This window comes from Nesoenas mayeri (genome assembly GCF_963082525.1).
Source record: "Nesoenas mayeri genome assembly, chromosome: 1".
In the NCBI taxonomy this organism is placed as follows: Eukaryota; Metazoa; Chordata; class Aves; order Columbiformes; family Columbidae; genus Nesoenas; species Nesoenas mayeri.
Window position 1 is genome coordinate 3,489,008 of NC_137541.1, and position 17,889 is coordinate 3,506,896.

The 17,889-nt window shown below is 46.4% G+C and overlaps 1 protein-coding gene across 1 annotated transcript in view; it reads left to right on the plus strand.

Moving 5' to 3' along the window:
* The window catches only part of PLXNA4 (plexin A4), a gene marked incomplete at its 3' end in the record, with an annotated part of 457,578 nt that overhangs the window by 198,449 nt on the left and 241,240 nt on the right, over positions 1-17,889 (plus strand). Inside the window, exon 3 of the mRNA XM_080363684.1 lies at positions 16,684-16,815. Coding sequence (XP_080219810.1) covers positions 16,684-16,815 — 132 coding nt within the window. The remainder of the gene's footprint in view (positions 1-16,683; positions 16,816-17,889) is intronic.

Here is a 17,889-nt window from a genome sequence, read left to right on the forward strand (position 1 = left end):
GAGGGATGCCCTTTCAGATGGCCCTGGGGACAGTGGGTGGCACCGGGGACAGTGGGTGTCAGTGGGACAACTACTGCAGCTGCGCCATCTGCTGCACACGCAGAGAAGCTTCGGCCAAAACAGCATTTTGGGCTAGAAGTGACCAAAAATAATAGGCAGCTGGTTCCCAACCTCCTTCTCTTTCCCCCTTTTTTGGGCTAGATATGCAGGCATAGCCGCTCACCTCTTCTTCCTTTTTCACCATCTCCCATGAACCAATAAACCTTTAAGTGCAACTTGATAAGCATTGTTTAAGTAACTATTAAAAAGCCTTTTTCTCCCATTCTGTCTTATGAGGGAGGTCTGTAGGGAGACAATAAAACAAGTGAGCTCTAGACACTTGTAAATCTGTTTTCCTGAGGGCTCTGTGAAGCATCCTCAAGGGAGTGTGAAGAACTGAGGTGAGGTTACTGTGTTTTGTCTCAGTTTCATGAAACTGATCTAATTTCACAACAACAAAACCTTGAAAACGTGGAAAGCTTTCCCTCAAATGGAGATCAGGCTTTGGGAAAGACTGAGAAAACAGTAATTCCAGTAAGAGGTCTGTTTTCAGTACTGCAGATGTTTTAAGCTGTTGTTTGGATGAAGATCCATGTGTACCTTGAAATGCGTGAGATTTTGCATATTATATCTCCCTGATTTGGAATTTCACTAAATAACACCCCAAACTTTGAGAATATGAAACACCAGTACTAGCCACTCTGGCAGGACATCAAGGAAAAGCAGTTGCTCCTACTCTGGAGATTTAAGGTCCTGTTTCTTTTCTTGCAGTCAACAGTTCACAATAGTTCCTCCAGAATCCCTGATGCTGTTGGTGTGTAAATCTGGAGTAACCTCATTGAATCACTCCGGCATGAAGCTGGGGATAATGACAGAAATAACTGGTTGCTCTTAGGAGTGATTCTACTGAAGCCTGAACCATTGCTTCTGTGAAAAGGGAGGTTCAGGTCTTACATCCCTCATCGTTCAACTAGTCTACACTCACCTGGGGTTTCTTGGGTAGGACCCTGCTAGGAGAGACAACCTGTGCAAGGACAAAGCCAGGAGACCCGTGTGAATGTCAAGGAAGACCAGCACAGATGAAAGGAGTAATTATCCATCTCAATGCCCTCCCTCCCAAGCAACCCTTGGCAGGTATATCTGATCCCTTAGTCTTTTGTGTCCTGACTGGCACTTGCTGTATTGACGCTGAACTCCTGACCTTGCTTTGTCTCGTGCCACGACCTCCTGTCAAAATGGCTTTGGGTAGAGTTTCATTGCCCGGGTTACCTCGAGGTCCCAGAGGAAAGTGATCCCTCACCATTCCTCCCCAGGGAAGCAGTGGAGTCACGATCCCTGGAGGGGTTTAAAGATGCGTAGATGAGGTTCTTACGGACATGTTTTAGTGCCAGTGTTGGGTTATGGTTGGATTCGACGATCTTGAGGGTCTCTTCCAGCCAAAATGATTCTATGAGTCTCTATTTTTATGTTTCTATGATCTCCCATGAGTGACATGCTCTTCCTGTCTCTTCCTGACCCATGGGAGATAAATGATGTCTATGGAGATATGAGATGATGCCCAAGCTATTCTTCCATCACCTTTCCCTCCCCAAAGGTGCAGCTGAGCTTGTTGCATGTTCTCTGCTTTACTTGACATGATCAAGACAGGGGGGAAAGATCCTATTTGGACACCCCAGGACCTGAAACACATCTGTGCCATGAGCACCTCAGGGAAGCAGTCCTGGGCTTTTTCCCAAACTCTGCTATGCAAGCACACAACTGCAGCAGTAGTCTCTGGGGTATGGTTTCTACTTTGCTAGCGCTTGCACTTTGTCCCCAGTTTTCAGGCAGGATCTGTTTAATGGTCTCCACTGATACGTGGCCAGATACAAGCTGCTTGTAACAAGATGTGCAAGTAAATAGCAAGACACAGCCCTTGCAGACCTGGAATTTGGTCCTGTTGGAAGGACAGTGCCTCTTGTTATCTCTGCTGAGACCTCCCTGCTGGGCTGTGGTCCTTGTGCATCACTTGTCTCGGCCAAAGCATCCCTAGAGATTGTCTGTCAGGGCACCCTTTGTGCTCAGCTTTTCCAGGCTCTCTGCTTTCTGAATTCCCCTGCATTACATATTTCACCTGCAGCTCCACGGGGTGGGAGGGTTTTGGGCCAATTCAATGCTACAGGATCGTGTTAAGTCTTGTGAAAGCCACTCTAACCCCTTTGATGAGGCAACTGAAACTCTGCAACAGCTTAATCTAGGATCTGATGCCCAGTTCAGCAGCCAGGTCCCCACCTGTATGGCTCAGGCAGGATTTCCCCTATCCCAGGAGCATCCTGCCTCTGTCTAAATGGAGTAATATGTCAACACTCACCAGCTAAATCCCTCTGGCTCTCTTAATTCTCTCTCCATCGTGCCTTGTGCCTTACCCTCTGTGCCGAACAGTTCCTTTAGGACGGTTGCCAGCAGACCCCCTAATACATTTAAGTGTACATGGAGGGCTCTGTTTCCTCCGTGGGGTGGGCAGCTTTGCTCCCATAGACCTGGGCTGGCGCTCTGCAGACTCTGGGGTGTGCTTGGCTGGAAAAAAGACATTCCCTTCCATTCTCTACCACTGCATTTCCACTTTGTGTCTCTGTATACAGAGTCTTTACACTGATAGTCCTGGCTGGTGATTTACTAGTGTTAAAAACATGCCTACTACACCGTTATTTTTTAATTCATCTGAATTACTTTTGGATAATTCAATCAAGGTCTTTGAATACACATTTGGCTAATTCTGATTGATGCACAAGGAACCCCTGTGATTAAAGGTCTGGAGTTACGCGCTATTTTTACGCTATTGGAGGTAATAATTAATTCCCTTCCACAATACTTTTCACTTGAAAATTTCCAATGCCAGTCAGTTTGCCTTTCCCCAGCCCTCTCTGGAGGTACCCAGGGTAATTATCTGAGTACCATGTGCGTGTGATCACACAAAACGCTTTTTTCCCCTGTGTCACCCTCTGAGCTGGATGCTGCCACGGTGGTATTTTTTGAGTCTATACTTCATATCTCAAGAATCTCCATCCAGCCTTTCCTGCAGCCACAGAAGTTGTCCCCTAAAAATCATCCAGTTCACAGATGTTTTGATGTCAAATGTGGCAACTGAAGCACTGACATGTCTAAAGTCATATGGCCTGTTCATAGTTCAGCTGAGGATTAAGATTCTGATTTTTCCAATCTCTTGCTCTAACTGTGGAGCCAAATAAGAAGATGAAGGAAAAGAGTTGGTAACAGTTGGTGTTACTAGTACACACTAGAGTAAGAGGCTGTTCAAAGGGGGTTGTTGGGAAGGAGAACAGTTGACATTACTGGTCCATGCCCAGTGATCTCTAATGTAATTCGTCATGTTGGACTTGGGCCCATGTTTTCACCATGTTTCCACCATGGGTTTGCAGGGTTTTGCTCTTTGGGGTTGGGATCATTTTTCATCTGTGTCATTGTGTGTCCCCTCTCATCTCCTAGAGCCATTCGTCCTCCTGCCCCAGAGCTGAGAGCTCCTGTGTCCTCTTTACTTTACTCTTTTAGCTGAGGTGGAGCAAGGGTCATGACTCCTAACACTTTCCTCCCACCATTTACATTTTCTCATGTGGCATCCTCAGAAGTGACTCTCAGTGTGGATGACTGGACATTTTGGAGATCCTAAAGGAACAGACTTGATGAAACCAAGTGGCTGTGTAGAGTGCACAGGGCCATTTGGAAGCTTTCACAAGTTGAGGTTGTTGTTCTTCCTGTTAGGAAGGACTGAGGAGTTGGAGAGTAAGGAACTGAGCAGGGATATGTTTCCTGTGATCTTTTCGGCAGGAATTTTGAGGGATGTCTCTCTTTCCATTGAGTGGAGACTAGGAACATCTTGTAGCTCAATGCTGGAAATGGAAAGTGAATCCAGCCCGGTGATGTAGGAGAGGACCAACAAGTTGTCTGGAGCCCTTCGAAGGAAAAAAAGTGTGAGTGATGGCTTTGGGTCACTAATGAAGGACCAGCTGATGGGAGATGAAAGGAGGCTTTTGGAAGAAGAAGGCCTCAATGAGACACAGCTGAGCAGAGATGGCTGCTCAGGGAGTTTTGGTCTTGCTAGATGTTGGGTGATGGGAGAGTCGGTCCTTGCTGAGGTTTAGCTTTGGGATCACTGCTACCCATTTGGGACTGACAGGTGAGAGAAGTGGTTTGTTCTGAGGTTGCCCTGAGAAGAGACATGTCTCTTGGTCAGATGTCAGGGATGAAACACAGAGGAACTGTTGGTAGCCCAGCAGATGAGAGAAGCCTTCAGTGGAGGAACAGACCATGGGATGTGAATGGAAGAGACCTGATCCACTGTTTCAGTGCTGGATCAGCTTTCTAGCTGCTTGCATGAAAGGCGAGAAAGGGCAGAAAGGGCAAATATGGAGCTTTGTCCCCAGATGGTACTTCCCTTTTATCTTAGGCAACACTGGAAGATAAGCATTCACTCTTTCTGGTTGCGTTATTTATTTTATTTAAAACTTGTGGATAAACATACATTATGAAGGTTCGAAAGGCTTCAAGGGATGTTTTTTATCTGATATTGAGTTCTTAATGGGTCACCTTGGCATTGAGAAGCCTAGGAGCTGAAAGAGTCAGCAATTGAATTACAATAACCTTTGCAGAACACAAGCGTGTCAGTGGGTCTGGGACCCAGAGATATGTGGGACGTCATTATCTTGACCTTAGCCCCAGGGATGTCAACTGACAAAAAGGACTGGACAGAGAGTCTAGGCTGGCTGATTTCCTTGGAGAGCTTCTCTTTCAGGTTCCCTTTTCCCCTGGACTTGGAGATAACCTGTCCCCACCTTGTTGACAGGAATTGTGCCCAAGCGCCTGCTCCATCCACCCATCCAAACCCATAAGTCTTAGTACAGGAGTGAGCAAAGAGCTCTGCCCCTGAAATTTCTCTGTTTTCAGTTATGGACTCACAGCCCATCACTCTCTGCCTCTCTCTGTAGTCATTTAGCAGCAGCACTTGACACAAGAACAGAAAATCTTACTTGACCAGCAATATAATCTCCAGGATAGGATTTTGGATGTTTTGTTTAAAGGAAGTAGCAAAAGTACCCAAATCCTCAGCAAAGCAGGAGCTTTGTTCCGCCTCTGATACACTGTAAAAGGAAATTGCAAATGCATCTGTATATCTCCAAAATTGAATGTGACAGGCTGTGATTGAGCTTGTTGCCCTTGCTGATGCCTGGAGCTGCACAGGGCAACCCACTACCCAAGATGTGTGTAAATGCCTGTGTTCAGATCAGTATTGTCTACTCCAAGGAGTAGGTCCTTTTGCAGAGATCTCTGTGTTGTCCACATGTGCCCCCACCCCAGACTCTGCTGAGTGTGAAAACGCATTTGGTACATGCATGTGTTGATCTTCACATCACCCATGGCTCTTTGCTTGTGACCAGCCTGGAGAAGAGAAGCTCCAGGGAGACCTTATTGTGGCATTTCAGTACTTAAAAGGGGCTTGTAAGATGGGGCCAGACATTTTAGCAGGGCCTGTTGTGACAGGACAAGGGGTGATGGTTTTAAACTAAAAGAAAGGCGATTCAGACTGGACATGAGGAAGACATTTTTGCCCCTGAGGGTGGTGAGAACCTGGCCCAGGTTGGCCAAAGAGGTGGTGGATGAACCATCCCTGGAGACATCCCAGGCCAGGCTGGATGAGGCTCTGAGCAACCTGAGCTGGTGAAGATGTCCCTGCTCATGGCAAGAGGATTGGATTGGATGAGCTGTGAAGGTCCCTTCCAACCCAAACTATTCCATGTTTCTCTGATTCTATGACCAAGAATCTGTGGCACGTTGTTGCATCCTCAGTTCAGGCTGATGGGCCGCAGTGGGCACAGTGTGTCCATATCTTGTGTGTGTCTCTTGTGCCTCCACTCCCCTGCCTGTTTTGCCTGCTGGAATATTTCCCCCCATGCTGCTGTGTTGACACGTCCTCTGCTGCTCCTGCCCATCTGAGTCCTGCTGTGTGTTCTCCTGCCCGTGTGTCCATGAGGGTGCCTAGATCTACACATGTGTTTGTGCCTCATTGCCAAAGGGCAGTTGGCTTCCTCTCAAGTGACACTGTGTCGTGAGGATCTGTGGGTGTCTCAAAACTCATCCTGTCTGGCCGCAGTCAAAGGGTCCTTTGTGGTGCTGCTCTGCACCCTCCATCATGGGGCTTCCAGCCCTCTGGGTCACTGCATTCCCAGCACGGTGGGATGAGCTCATCTCTGGGAGGAATCTGCTCCTATGAACAGACACTTATAAAGGACTTGTATTCACGATCCAGCCCATGTTGCAATCCATCTGGCCTCATACCATCCCATATTACTATGTGCCTCAGTTTCTGAGCAATTCCATGTAAGGATTTCTACTCCAGGCCAACTGTGTTGATATCTTTGTCTCTGTTCAGTCCTGTTCACACACACACTGTGCTTCTGAGTATTTCTGAACCAAAAACATGCAGGGCTTTGAGCCTTTCTGGTAGTGTTACTTGTCTGAATTGTTTTTATCTACAGTTTGACCCCTACTTAAGAGCTGACCAGAGTTAGGCAAGCATTTTGGGTTGTGCACTTCATGAACTGCCACCCATGCTTTTATATGTAAAAGTTTAATTTTCATACTGTTTTGGTATTTTTTTGACATTGTTGTTCCCTTAATCTCAGTCAGAACCCACTCAGACTGAAAGCATCTATTTAGAATCATAGAATGGTTTGGGTTGGAAATGACCTTAAAGAACATCTAGTTCCAACCCCCCCTGCCACCTTCACTCCCCTCCACACCTTCCACTGGACCAAGTTGCTCAAAGCCCTGTCCAACTTGGCCTTGAACACTTGCAGGGATGGGGCATCCACCGCTTCTCTAAGCAGCCTGTTCCAGGGCCTCATCACCCTCATGGTAAAGAATTTATACCTTATATCTAATCTAAATCTACCTTCTTTCAGTTTAAAGTCATGACTCCTTCTCCTATCACTACATGCCCTTGTGAAAAGTTCCTCTCCAGCTTCATTTATATTCTCTTTATTTACATTCTCTTTATGAAGAACCAGGACTGGTGGCAGTTACATAGTAAACATTTAAAAACTTGCTGTCTCCTCCCCAAAATGTTGGTCATGTAAATGAAATTCCACCAGTTTGGGAGAAATGAAAATGCCTGGAGATCTGTACCCTTCCTGCCATGGCCAGTGGGTTTACACACACCTGAACTCCTGCACCCTGGAAAACTGGAACAACCCCATCATGTATCAGAAGACTTAAAGGGCTAATAGGTCCAGGGGATTCCCTTTCAGCTCATGCAACCGGGTGCTGTGAGGAATGGGAGATGACTTAATTGCTGTAGATTAATCATCAGTGTGCTGCAGGGAGACAGAAGCAGCATCCAAAAGTCCCATCGCAGTGCACATGAATTGAGTGGCACTAGGATGACCTTTGAGATTATCCACTGGAATCATAACTATGAGCATCCAGCAACTGAACCTCACTGTCAGCACTGAACTTTACCTTTGGGAATGTCAAATTGAGAACTCTTACTCTCCATACAGTACTGGGAGGTGCTCTGTAGAGCACCTGTGGTAGAATGTGTACCAGATAAAGAAACTTATGGAAGAAGAGACTCTGCTTCATTGCCAGCAGGATTGGAATGCTGTGGAGCTTAGGAAGCAGAGGCCATACAGGCTTCTTTGGGCATGGAGCAGGGCTGTCCCATGTTCTTGCCCTCCCTTTGCTCTGGCAGAGGGATCAAGGATGGCGGGTCTTTCCTTGTCATAGCTTCATTCTTCCAAAGCACCCACTCAGCTGAGCAATGCTTGTAAGACCCTGAAGCCAAAATTTTGGATGTGGAGTGTTCAAATGGCCTCTTCATTTGACCAAACACATGCCTGACGCAGGAATTAGCTCTTAGAGATGCCACTGCTGTCAGCATGACATTTTCTCGGACACATCTACAGGTCAATGCTTTGAGTGCTCTGCTTTGATTTCCACTGATAGAGGGCAAAGAACAATTTTTCAGTCTCAAATGACTTTTATTTTAGGCTGCAGGATTAGGGTAAGTGGAGAATAAGCATTTGTGGGCAGCGAGAGCACATGCACCCCAGGTGTCTGGGACCAAGGTGGCCACTGTCAGTGGAGCCAGGGCAAGGCACAGGAGCTGTGATGCCTCATGATGAGAAACGAGGAGAAACAGCAGATTTGAGGCTCTGGCTTTTGCACCGAGTAGCACAACCCAATCCTTAGGGAGGACTGGACAGCAAAGGCCTCAGCCTCATGCCATAGGTGAGTGCCAGCAGCCTGTTAATAGATCGCCTGGCAGGGCTTGTTGCTGAACACTGATCACTTGGCAGGCCATTACCTTGAAAAATGAGCTCTGCCGAGCCTGCCTTGTGTTGTTATAAACTAATGATTTGCATTGATTAGCACGTGGCTCATGAGTGTCTAATTTATCAATCAGGGAGCGCCAGGGGAGCCTGTGTAAACCATGCTTTCAAAAATGATGTCATCTGTCAATTGGCTCATGAATGTGAAAGCTGCATATACCTGACATGCTCTCCCTGGTGAGGGAGAGAGAGGAGCTGATTGTCTTTCCCCCTTTCCCCCCATGGCCAGCTCTGTAGCTGTTTTAATTTGAGGTGAGCCCTGCAGTCCCGATACAACCTGAATAGCCACACTTGGAGCTGTAGTCATTATTTTTATGATACTGGGAGCAGTGGTCATAAACCCTGTGTGTTTTGTGCTGTCCAAGCCCAGAAAAAAAGGCTGTTTTTTAATTTATGTCTAATTCAGGTCATTAATCTGTTACAATGGGGACTATCTCTTGCTATGAATGTTGTTGAAGAACCACAGTGGTCATGTGCCATGGGTTATGAAAGAAAGGGGACATCTGTCAGCTGGGAATTGGTCTCCTGGTTTGTAAGACTCTCTGGCCCAAAGCAAAAGGTTCATTGGAGTGTATCACAGATCACTATCCATTGTGAGACACTGACCCACCATGAAACCAGAGCACCTCGTAGCCATATCAAGTCATGCTCACCCACATCTCTCCGGAAAAGGAAAACAGACGACCATCAACATCTTGCCCCATGTTTTTTCCTGGAACTACTGAACTAAGAGGAATCTTTTTTCTGCCCCAGTGAGCTGTGCTTGACCTGCAAGGAAGATCTCCCGTTCAGCAGTCAGGCACGTCTCTGTTTGACCTGATTTTGCAGCCTGGCTGGATTACACGAGAGGTCAGTGGGTGACTCCTCTGCAAGGATTAGACCCCGTGCTTCTGCCCTGTTGAGCCACCCATGATTCCTGCCAGAGCCCAGCTGAGAGAGGATTACAGTGCAATGATGATAGGTATTAGCCAGCAATATTCTAGGGAAGCTGTTTTCTTGAAAACCCTATGTTTGCTGTTTGGAAAAAGGGCCCTGGGAACTGGGTGGATGGAGAAGTGGAGAAGAACCGTTCTCCTTGGTTGTTGCAGTTCTGCAGCAAATAAGTCTTCCTTGCTTGCTAATCATAAGATTTAAATCTCCTGGATAAAAGGAATGTAAACCAGGAACCTAAAGGGATTGCCTTCTGCATGGGGTATTTTTGTGTGTACAACTTTGGGTCTGTGGATATAATTGAATGGGTGATCACGCAGACACTGATGATCTTGGGACCGAGTTCTAGAGCTGAGCCTTACCAGGGTAAAAGCTGGGGGACACCTGCAAGTTTAGGATGTGGGTCTCCCTTGGAAGCAAAAAGCTGCAGTTGACTGTCCTCTCCGTATCAGTTAGTATCACCTCTGGTGACAGTGGCTGTCATCACGACACGTTGGGGTCTGGGTAGTATTGAAAGCATGAGTGGTGAGAAGACTAAACACATGTTTTTCCAGGATCTTGCTCTCCATATGGCTGAAGGTGCTCTGAGATCTGTATTTGGATGGGCTGGCATCGCCCCTGCAAGCAGCACTTTAAAACATCTGTACAAGAGACGAGGGAGGGCTGCTGACTATTAGGCACAAGAAAGAAATACCTCACCCCTTGCTTTTTCAATTAGTGTTTCTAAAAGCCTTTTGCATTTGTAGATAGACGTGGCTATTGAAATTCCATGTTTTATTAGAAATTGATCTCCTGTTAATAGGCTTTAGGTAAATTAGAATGGATAATTCGACTGGAAAACACATGCCGAAATGGAGGGAAATAGGAGGAGCATGGAGTGTCACCAGCCCCTTCCCTGTCTTTGCCGAGATCAATAGATCTACATCGTGTAACCCAAATCAATGGAAAAGCAGAAACAGATGATCATCCTAACAGCCTGACATTAGATCATGTCTGTCTACTGTGTCTTTGCCCCCATCACCATGCTGGGAACAGCAGCCAGCAGTCTCAGCATCCACTAGGGAACATTAGGTTCATAAACCAGGGAGGAACTGATATTGGAAAAGCAATGAAGTATTAGAGGCCCCTGTACAGTCATAAGGCTGTGGTTGGGCACTGCTCAGAGCAGCCTGGATTGATGTGCTGGGCTCCAGGGCTGCTTGGATCTCCCAGAAATGAAGTTTACAGATCCTTAATCCAATAGTGAGAAATAATGATGGTGATTTCAGTGAGAAACCCTGGGAGAAGGAGAGGAAAGGAGTACTGCGTCCAGCTCTGGAGCCTTCAATACAGGACGGACATGGACCTATTGGAGAGGGACCAGAGGAGCCACAGAAATGACCTGAGGCTGGAACAGCTCTGCTGGGAGGACAGGCTGAGAGAGTTGGGGTGCTCAGCTGCAGAAGAGAAACTCCAGGGAGACCTTAGTGTGGCCTTTCCAGACTTAAAAAGGTCTGATAAGAAAGATAGAGACAGACTTCTCAGCAGGACCTGTTGCAATAGGATATGGGGTGATGGTTTTAAACTAAATAAGCAGAGATTCAGGCCAGACATGGAGAGGAAATTTTTTACAGTGAGGGTGGTGAAAGCCTGGCCCAGGTTGCCCAGAGAGGTGGTGGCTGAACCATCCCTGGAGACATCCCAGGCCAGGCTGGACGGCGCTCTGAGCAACCTGAGCTGGTGAAGATGTCCCTGCTCATGGCAGGGGGGGAACTGGGTGAGCTTTGAAGGTCCCTTCAATCCAAACTATCCTGTGACAAAGAAGGGATTCCTCAAGATATGAGGAGGACTGAGATTGTCCTACCAGCTGGGGCTTTCCCTGCCCCAAAGATTTCTTCTCCTTTCAGAGAGTGCCACAGCAATGTTCCCTCCTTTGCACCCAGGAGGAGGCAGCAAGGATAAATTCTGAGGTCTGCGAGTCTTTGCCTTTGAAATCCACTCTTGCAATCTTCCTGGCAGCCACTTAATTGCCTCCCTTGGGAACTGGGGCAATTTCATGGCCAAAATAAACCACCAGCATGACTTGAGCAGGAGCTGCTGGGTCAGTGGCTGGAAGCATTGGGGCTTGCAATGATGAATTCCCTTTACCTTCATCAGCCCAGGGGCTGCTGATGCTGCACAAAAGAGAAAGATGGGGAGGGATGGGTTGGCTGAGTGAGCCATGGTTCACCAGTTCCTATTCCATTTAGTTATTCATTTAATTATTTGTAATGACTATCATCCCAACCAGCGTCTGCTCCTGCTGTCTGTCTGGCCAACCATTGTGATCCTGCTCCTGATCACGCTCAGGAGCCCTGGATGGGTTTCAAGTGCTTTATACAAAGGAGTTAATGGAGAGGGTCTCATTTTGACACTGGTGGGCCGGGAGTGATGCTCTGGGCAGGAGGTGATGGGTTTAGAGTAGGAAACAGCTGAGCTTAGTTGGCATAGTGGAAATGATACACTCTTGCTGCCAGTGAGCAGCTCAAGCTGTGGGGAGAATAAAATAGAGGTGAGGTGGTAACAGGAGTCCTCATTCAGGAATGTGTTTCTGAAGTGAATCTGAAGACAATTTTGAAGATAATAAGCTGTCTGTCCTTAATTTACTGTGATTCACATAGCAGAGCAGTTTTAAAGTATATGAACTGGGTTTTTCTTGGATAAACCAAAACTGGATGATGTTAATACACTCCAAACACTGATTTGGTCTACAGGGTCAGGCTATATAGGGTCTGAAGCAAACCTCCTGTATCACATCAAAAATGCATACTGGATTTTAGCAGAAACAGTGTCCCTTTACAGATAATTCCTGTTACACTGTGCTATTTGCTGAGATAGACATACAGTTTGGGAGAGGGTTTCCCAGCTCTGCTGCTGGGTTTATCTTCCAACAACGGCACTAAGTGCTTGTTAACACCAATTCCTTCTTTGTCCTCCATCCCCACTGCTTTTTCTTTGACCCTTTTGAGTTTATACCCAAGATTTGGAGGGGTTTCTTGTGTATCTTGCTTGGATAACTGTACAATCCCAAACTCTAAAACTCATCCCCCTCTTGGAAGTGTGATTGAGGCATCTACCACCAGCTTGCCTGGGAGACTGTGCTCAAGCATCAGCCTCCTGTGGACCCCACAGCATCTGGGGAGACCAGATAATGCAGAAAAGCACCAGTTGAGAGATGGAAGGTATCTTTTACCTTCTTTCATCTACCAGACCCATGGGCTGCTTGCCAGGATGCCTGTAGGGCTAGCCATGGCCAGAGTGAGAGCTCAGGGAAGGCCAGAGCCTGTGTCTTTAAAGATTAATAGTGTTGTTTGCTCATTAAGGAGATCATTTTGAAGCCAGCGCTAGCCAGAACATTCGAGTGCAAGCATCTGTTTGCTACTGGGAGAGAGTATTTATTGTCTGATACTTCAATGGATGTAAATAAACAGCCAGACCTAGATAATGTTCAGACAAACAAACAAACAACTGCCAGAATAGGTCCCCTGGTAGTTGACCTTCGGGAAGCATCATGCTGATGTTTTAATAGCAGCCGGCTTTGCAGAATGAAGCCCAGTGAGTACAGCCTTCCAGGAAACAGGATTAATGTTGAGCCTGAGAACACTGGTCCCTGGGAGCTCTGCACATGTGTGTAGGGTTAAAGGAGGGCAGGGGAACTTGGGGTGATGAGCGGATCATCTTGTGGTCCAAGGAGCATGTTTCTGTCCAGGACAGATGTGTATGCAGCTGGAGCAGGTATTGCTGTGGTGGAGGTGATGAGTGTGTTTGTGATGAGTGAGTTTGCGCACCTCTTTTTGTGGTGGACTGAGAATTTTGAGATGTGTTTATGGTCCTGTAACCCTCTCCATCACTTCTTGGTCTCCTCCCTCTTGCTTTGCAGAGGTGCCCATGGTTCACAGGCAGTTTCAAGGAGAAATCCCCCCCGGACTGTCTGTCAGGCTTTAATCCCACAGCTTAATAGGAACATCTTGAATATAAGAATATCCATACTTCAGTCAGAAGAAAACCAGCCCAGCACTCAGCTCCACCTGGGGCTTGTGGCTGATGCTGGCAAAGAAGAGCAGGAACAGAGCAAACTGCTGGTGTGTGCTTCAAATTCCCTGAAACTGGCAACTTGGGCAGCTTTCTGAGCAGAGATTGTGCCTGTGTCCCTGACTTTAGTGACGTTCGCTTGCAGGTTTTGATGAGAAACGTCTCATTTTCCCTTCACAGGCTCTTCTTTTGATTTTTTTTTGCTAGCCAAATTGTCCTGGTTCTAGTGGCTGTCTGGGAGCCAGGAATAAATCTCTCTCAAAGAGAAATTGCCGCTGTGTTATTTGATGCTCAGGACTGAAAAGAATGTGCAGGAAAGGTGGAGATCCTCTGGGCTCTGTGCCTGGGCTCCAACATAAGAAAGCCAGAGTTTAAGACAGGTAAAGGGATGGTTTAAGTTACGGGCCAGACTTCTGGCTGCAAGCTACAATAATCACCTCTTTGCTGGCGCAGGGTTTGCATGGTCTGTGCAGCATGGGTTAATGTCTGCCAGACTTTCTGGCCTTCTGATTTTTCTTTTTCTTTAGCTACTAGCTTTAACTAGAGAGATTTCTGCACTTATTGTTGGTTTTGGGCTGGGTGTGCATGACTGCACATGTGTGTGTTTGCACATGTACACTGGAATGAGCCCTATTCCTCCCTCTCTCCCCTTCTGCAAAATAATGACTTTGCAGGCAATTAGGCTAGCAATGTCTGTTAAATCGCTTCCGAGTATCTCTGTTTTTCTAGTGTGAAACCTCTGCAATCTTTTACCTGCACTGAATGCATAGGGGAGATCCCTGGAGGCTGTGTCTATGTGGTTTGTTAACTCCAGCCAGCTATTTCTTCAGCCGGCCTCTTCCATCTTTGAGCTCTTTCTCCTCTAATGGGGCCTGGCAAAGGCTGAGGATGGTGACTGAGCCCTGAGGTGATAATTGGCTGCTTACTTATCTGGTGGCCTGCAGATCTGACCCTGATGATGCTGAAAAATCAAGGTCAAAGCAGTAAAGACATAAGGTTTGTTTAGCATAGTGATCAGCAGAGAGAGAGGAAAGGCTGAACGAGTTGGGGTTGTTGACCCTGGAGAAGAGAAGGCTCTGGAGAGACATTATTGCGGCCTTTACATACTTAAAAGGGATCTATAAGAAAGAGAGGGACAGACTTTTTAGCAGTGACTGTTGCAACAGGACTAGGGGTGATGGTTTAAAACTAAAGGAGAGGAGATTCGGGCTGGACATGAGGAGCAAACTTTATGCTGAGGGTGGTGAAACACCCAGGCCCAGGTTGGCCAGAGAGGTGGTGGATGCCCCATCCCTGCAGACATCCCAGGCCAGGCTGGACGGGGCTCTGAGCAACCTGAGCTGGTGAAGATGTCCCTGTCTATGGCAGGGATTGGACTGGATGAGCTTTGAAGTTTCTTGCCAACCTTAACTCTTCTATAATTCTATGATTTCTCAACGTGAAGCACTTTCTGTTTCCTTCCTTTCTCCTGACTCTCATGGGTGAATCATATCAGTGTCCACTTTCAAGAAAAGGGACTTGGAGGAGCTGAATTCATCCATTATGGGTCATGGACATGAGCGAGCCCTTTCCTCTCAGGTGGCCAGGGCCAGCAGGAAGCACAGATGGAGCTGGGCTTCAGGCTCTGACCTCTTTGTGTGTCAACACTGTGGAGTATGCTGCTGTCACCACCAGATCCATCCAGATGACAAAATAACTGCAAATCCTCTGGTGTCCTTTGGCTAGCCCCACAGCCAATACCTGCTTATGCACACACTTCTGCATAGGTTGAGCATCCTGAGGGGTAGCACATAGGATCTGAGCATCCCTGAGTACCCTCTACACCCTTTGCTGTCACAGACAGCTCCTCTAACTCCTCTCTTCCTCATTTCTCCTATCCATCTACAGAGAATAAAGTTTCGTCTTTGTTATACAATAGGTAGGGAGATGGAGGAAGGACAAAGATAAGAATCTGTATATCACTGCTACTCTTTGCTGAGACCGACTTTCCAGACCTTTTGTCATTCCCTCTCTCTTTTTTTCTTTGCCTTTCTAACATATGATTCAGGCTCATTTTCTTGTCTTGGAAGGTTGATACAGAGGGAATAAGCTCATGGACTGTGCCAGGGAACAGTGGGAATGGGTCTTGATACTCTAAGTTCTCAATGGTTTGTTATTTCTTTTGGGTGGGAAGAGTGTCTTTTGCTCAGCTATCAAACTGCACAAGTGCAAACCAGGGGCTGGAAGACTTTGGTCTGCCTTTGGTTGGGAAGGTATGGAGATCATGATGTAGAGCATGAAGCAGACCTACTACAACTTTGTGTCTTATAGGGAAGGATACTGTAATATTTGTGTTGCTGCAGGATAGAAGATTTTCTGAAAACGAAAGGCAACACATTGAAAACATAGCAAAGTAGATAGGCAATGTGAATGCATCTCTGAAATATGTGGCCATTAGGTTTGCTGAAGTACAGAGTCTCACAAGATCCAGAAGGACCCTGACATTCTTGTGGAGAGATAGATTATCCTGAATTGTGATTATACTAATGAAAATTATTACAAGACTTTTTTTGAAATCGTTCTCTAGAAATCTGGTTTAGATTGGGTAAAGAAAACTCTCATGCTTTGTGCAATTTCTTCTGTATCACAGGGTCACCATCAGGGATAGACTGGGATTGTACATCTGGCTCCTTCTCATAATTCCCGTTATTGATGTTCCCAAGTGACACCCTGTTATGAGATGTGGCTGGAATCATAAGGTGCCATATTTGTGCAGGACTGATTTCAAGATCTGATATATGTAATCAACAAGAGAAATAGTCTGTGTTGCATTGTACACTCCACAATAATATATTGCCCCATGGAATATTAGCAATAAGAACAATAATAGTGTCTGACTAGCACTGGAGTGAGTCAGCCCTCAGCCCTGCAGTCTCTAGAGTGGTTTTTTTTTTATATATATCTTTTGCTCATCATCACCACAAATTCTGCCCTTTGTGCCATCATTTTCATCTGAGTAGATTTGTCCAGGCAATGACAGTAGCACAGTAATAGTGCCAGATAAAAGCGAGCAGGCTCTGTATTGTTCTTCTACAGTGCTCCTGGGTTGATGGGACCAGCAGAGCAGTTAAACCTGCTTTATCCTTTAAGTGAGAACTCAGGGAAAACGTTCACTTTGTGATGACAGTGGTGGTTGTCCAAAAGACCTGGACCACAATGCACTTCCCCAATGATTATTCTACAGTCTCCACAGGAGGAGAAAAAATACTCATGTTCTCTCCCTGCTTTTGTTTTTGTTCTGCAGATCCGTGTGGATGGCACCACTAAGAACACACTGGAGTATGAGATCATGCAGGTGGTGGATACCGGCCCCATATTACGGGATATGGCCTTCTCAGTGGATCATGAACACCTCTACATCATGTCTGAGAAGCAGGTAAGAAACTCCATCAGTCCATGGTACTCTGAAACCTTTTAGCTTGATCACAGTACGGGCATCAGAATTGCACGTGAAGTTCTGACAGTGAACACAGTTACTACCAAGATGTGTGCTCCATTGTTGATCTCATGATTTTTCATGCTTAGAAAACATTACATTTATATATTGATGCGATTTTTGAGGGGCCAGGGGCAAAGAAATAACGGGGGTAGAAACCACCCCCAGCATTGCTTTATGCAATAAACTTCACACTGGCTACATGGCAAGGAGTTGCTACTGCATCTGCAGCATATCACATGGCTCTCCACCTCCATTCAAACTGTGGCTACATCTGCCACAGATACGGATAAACATAGTGCTGAATCATTCGACTCCAACTGGAGTATTTGGAAAAGCTGGAACCTCTTTGAGACATTGGGAACGAGAACGTAGGACACTGTCTGACAGGGTGTGGGTCAAGTTTAGCATGATGTTCCTGTTGTGCCATTAGTATTATTATTGAAAATACAAATACATTCCAGGGAAGGACAAATCTGAGTGTTCAAGCTGGAAGTCCAGCTGATTTCAGCAGAGCTCTTGGCCTTAGGAATTCGCTGCTTGGGCTGGGAGGAGGAAATAATTTTGCATGAAGGAATTCGTTGTACATAATTAATCTTGTAGACTCGCAGGGACTTGAAATACCATAACTGGTTGATTCATGAGTGCTTGTGAGGAGCTTTAAATCCCCAAACAAAAGGGAGCAATGAGAGATTTTGGTAGGGTGATGGCAGGTGCCCTACAGTGAAACCTCAGTGAAGGCCACTGGCCCAAGTGTAATATTTTCACCCATACATTAGTGTTCAATGATTCATTGAGCAACTATTACCCACCTGGCCTTGGATCACATAAGTGGCACCAAACATAAAACACACACTTGATATGCTTTTTATTGCCTCCTTGAATTTATTGGAGGATGCCTACATGTTCCAGTAGCACTTTCAAAGCAGTGTGATCTTCTCCCAGTATCACCCAGTTCCCTAACACCAAGATCCCCCTCCAAATGTTGTGTGTTGTGCTCTGACCCTCTGACAG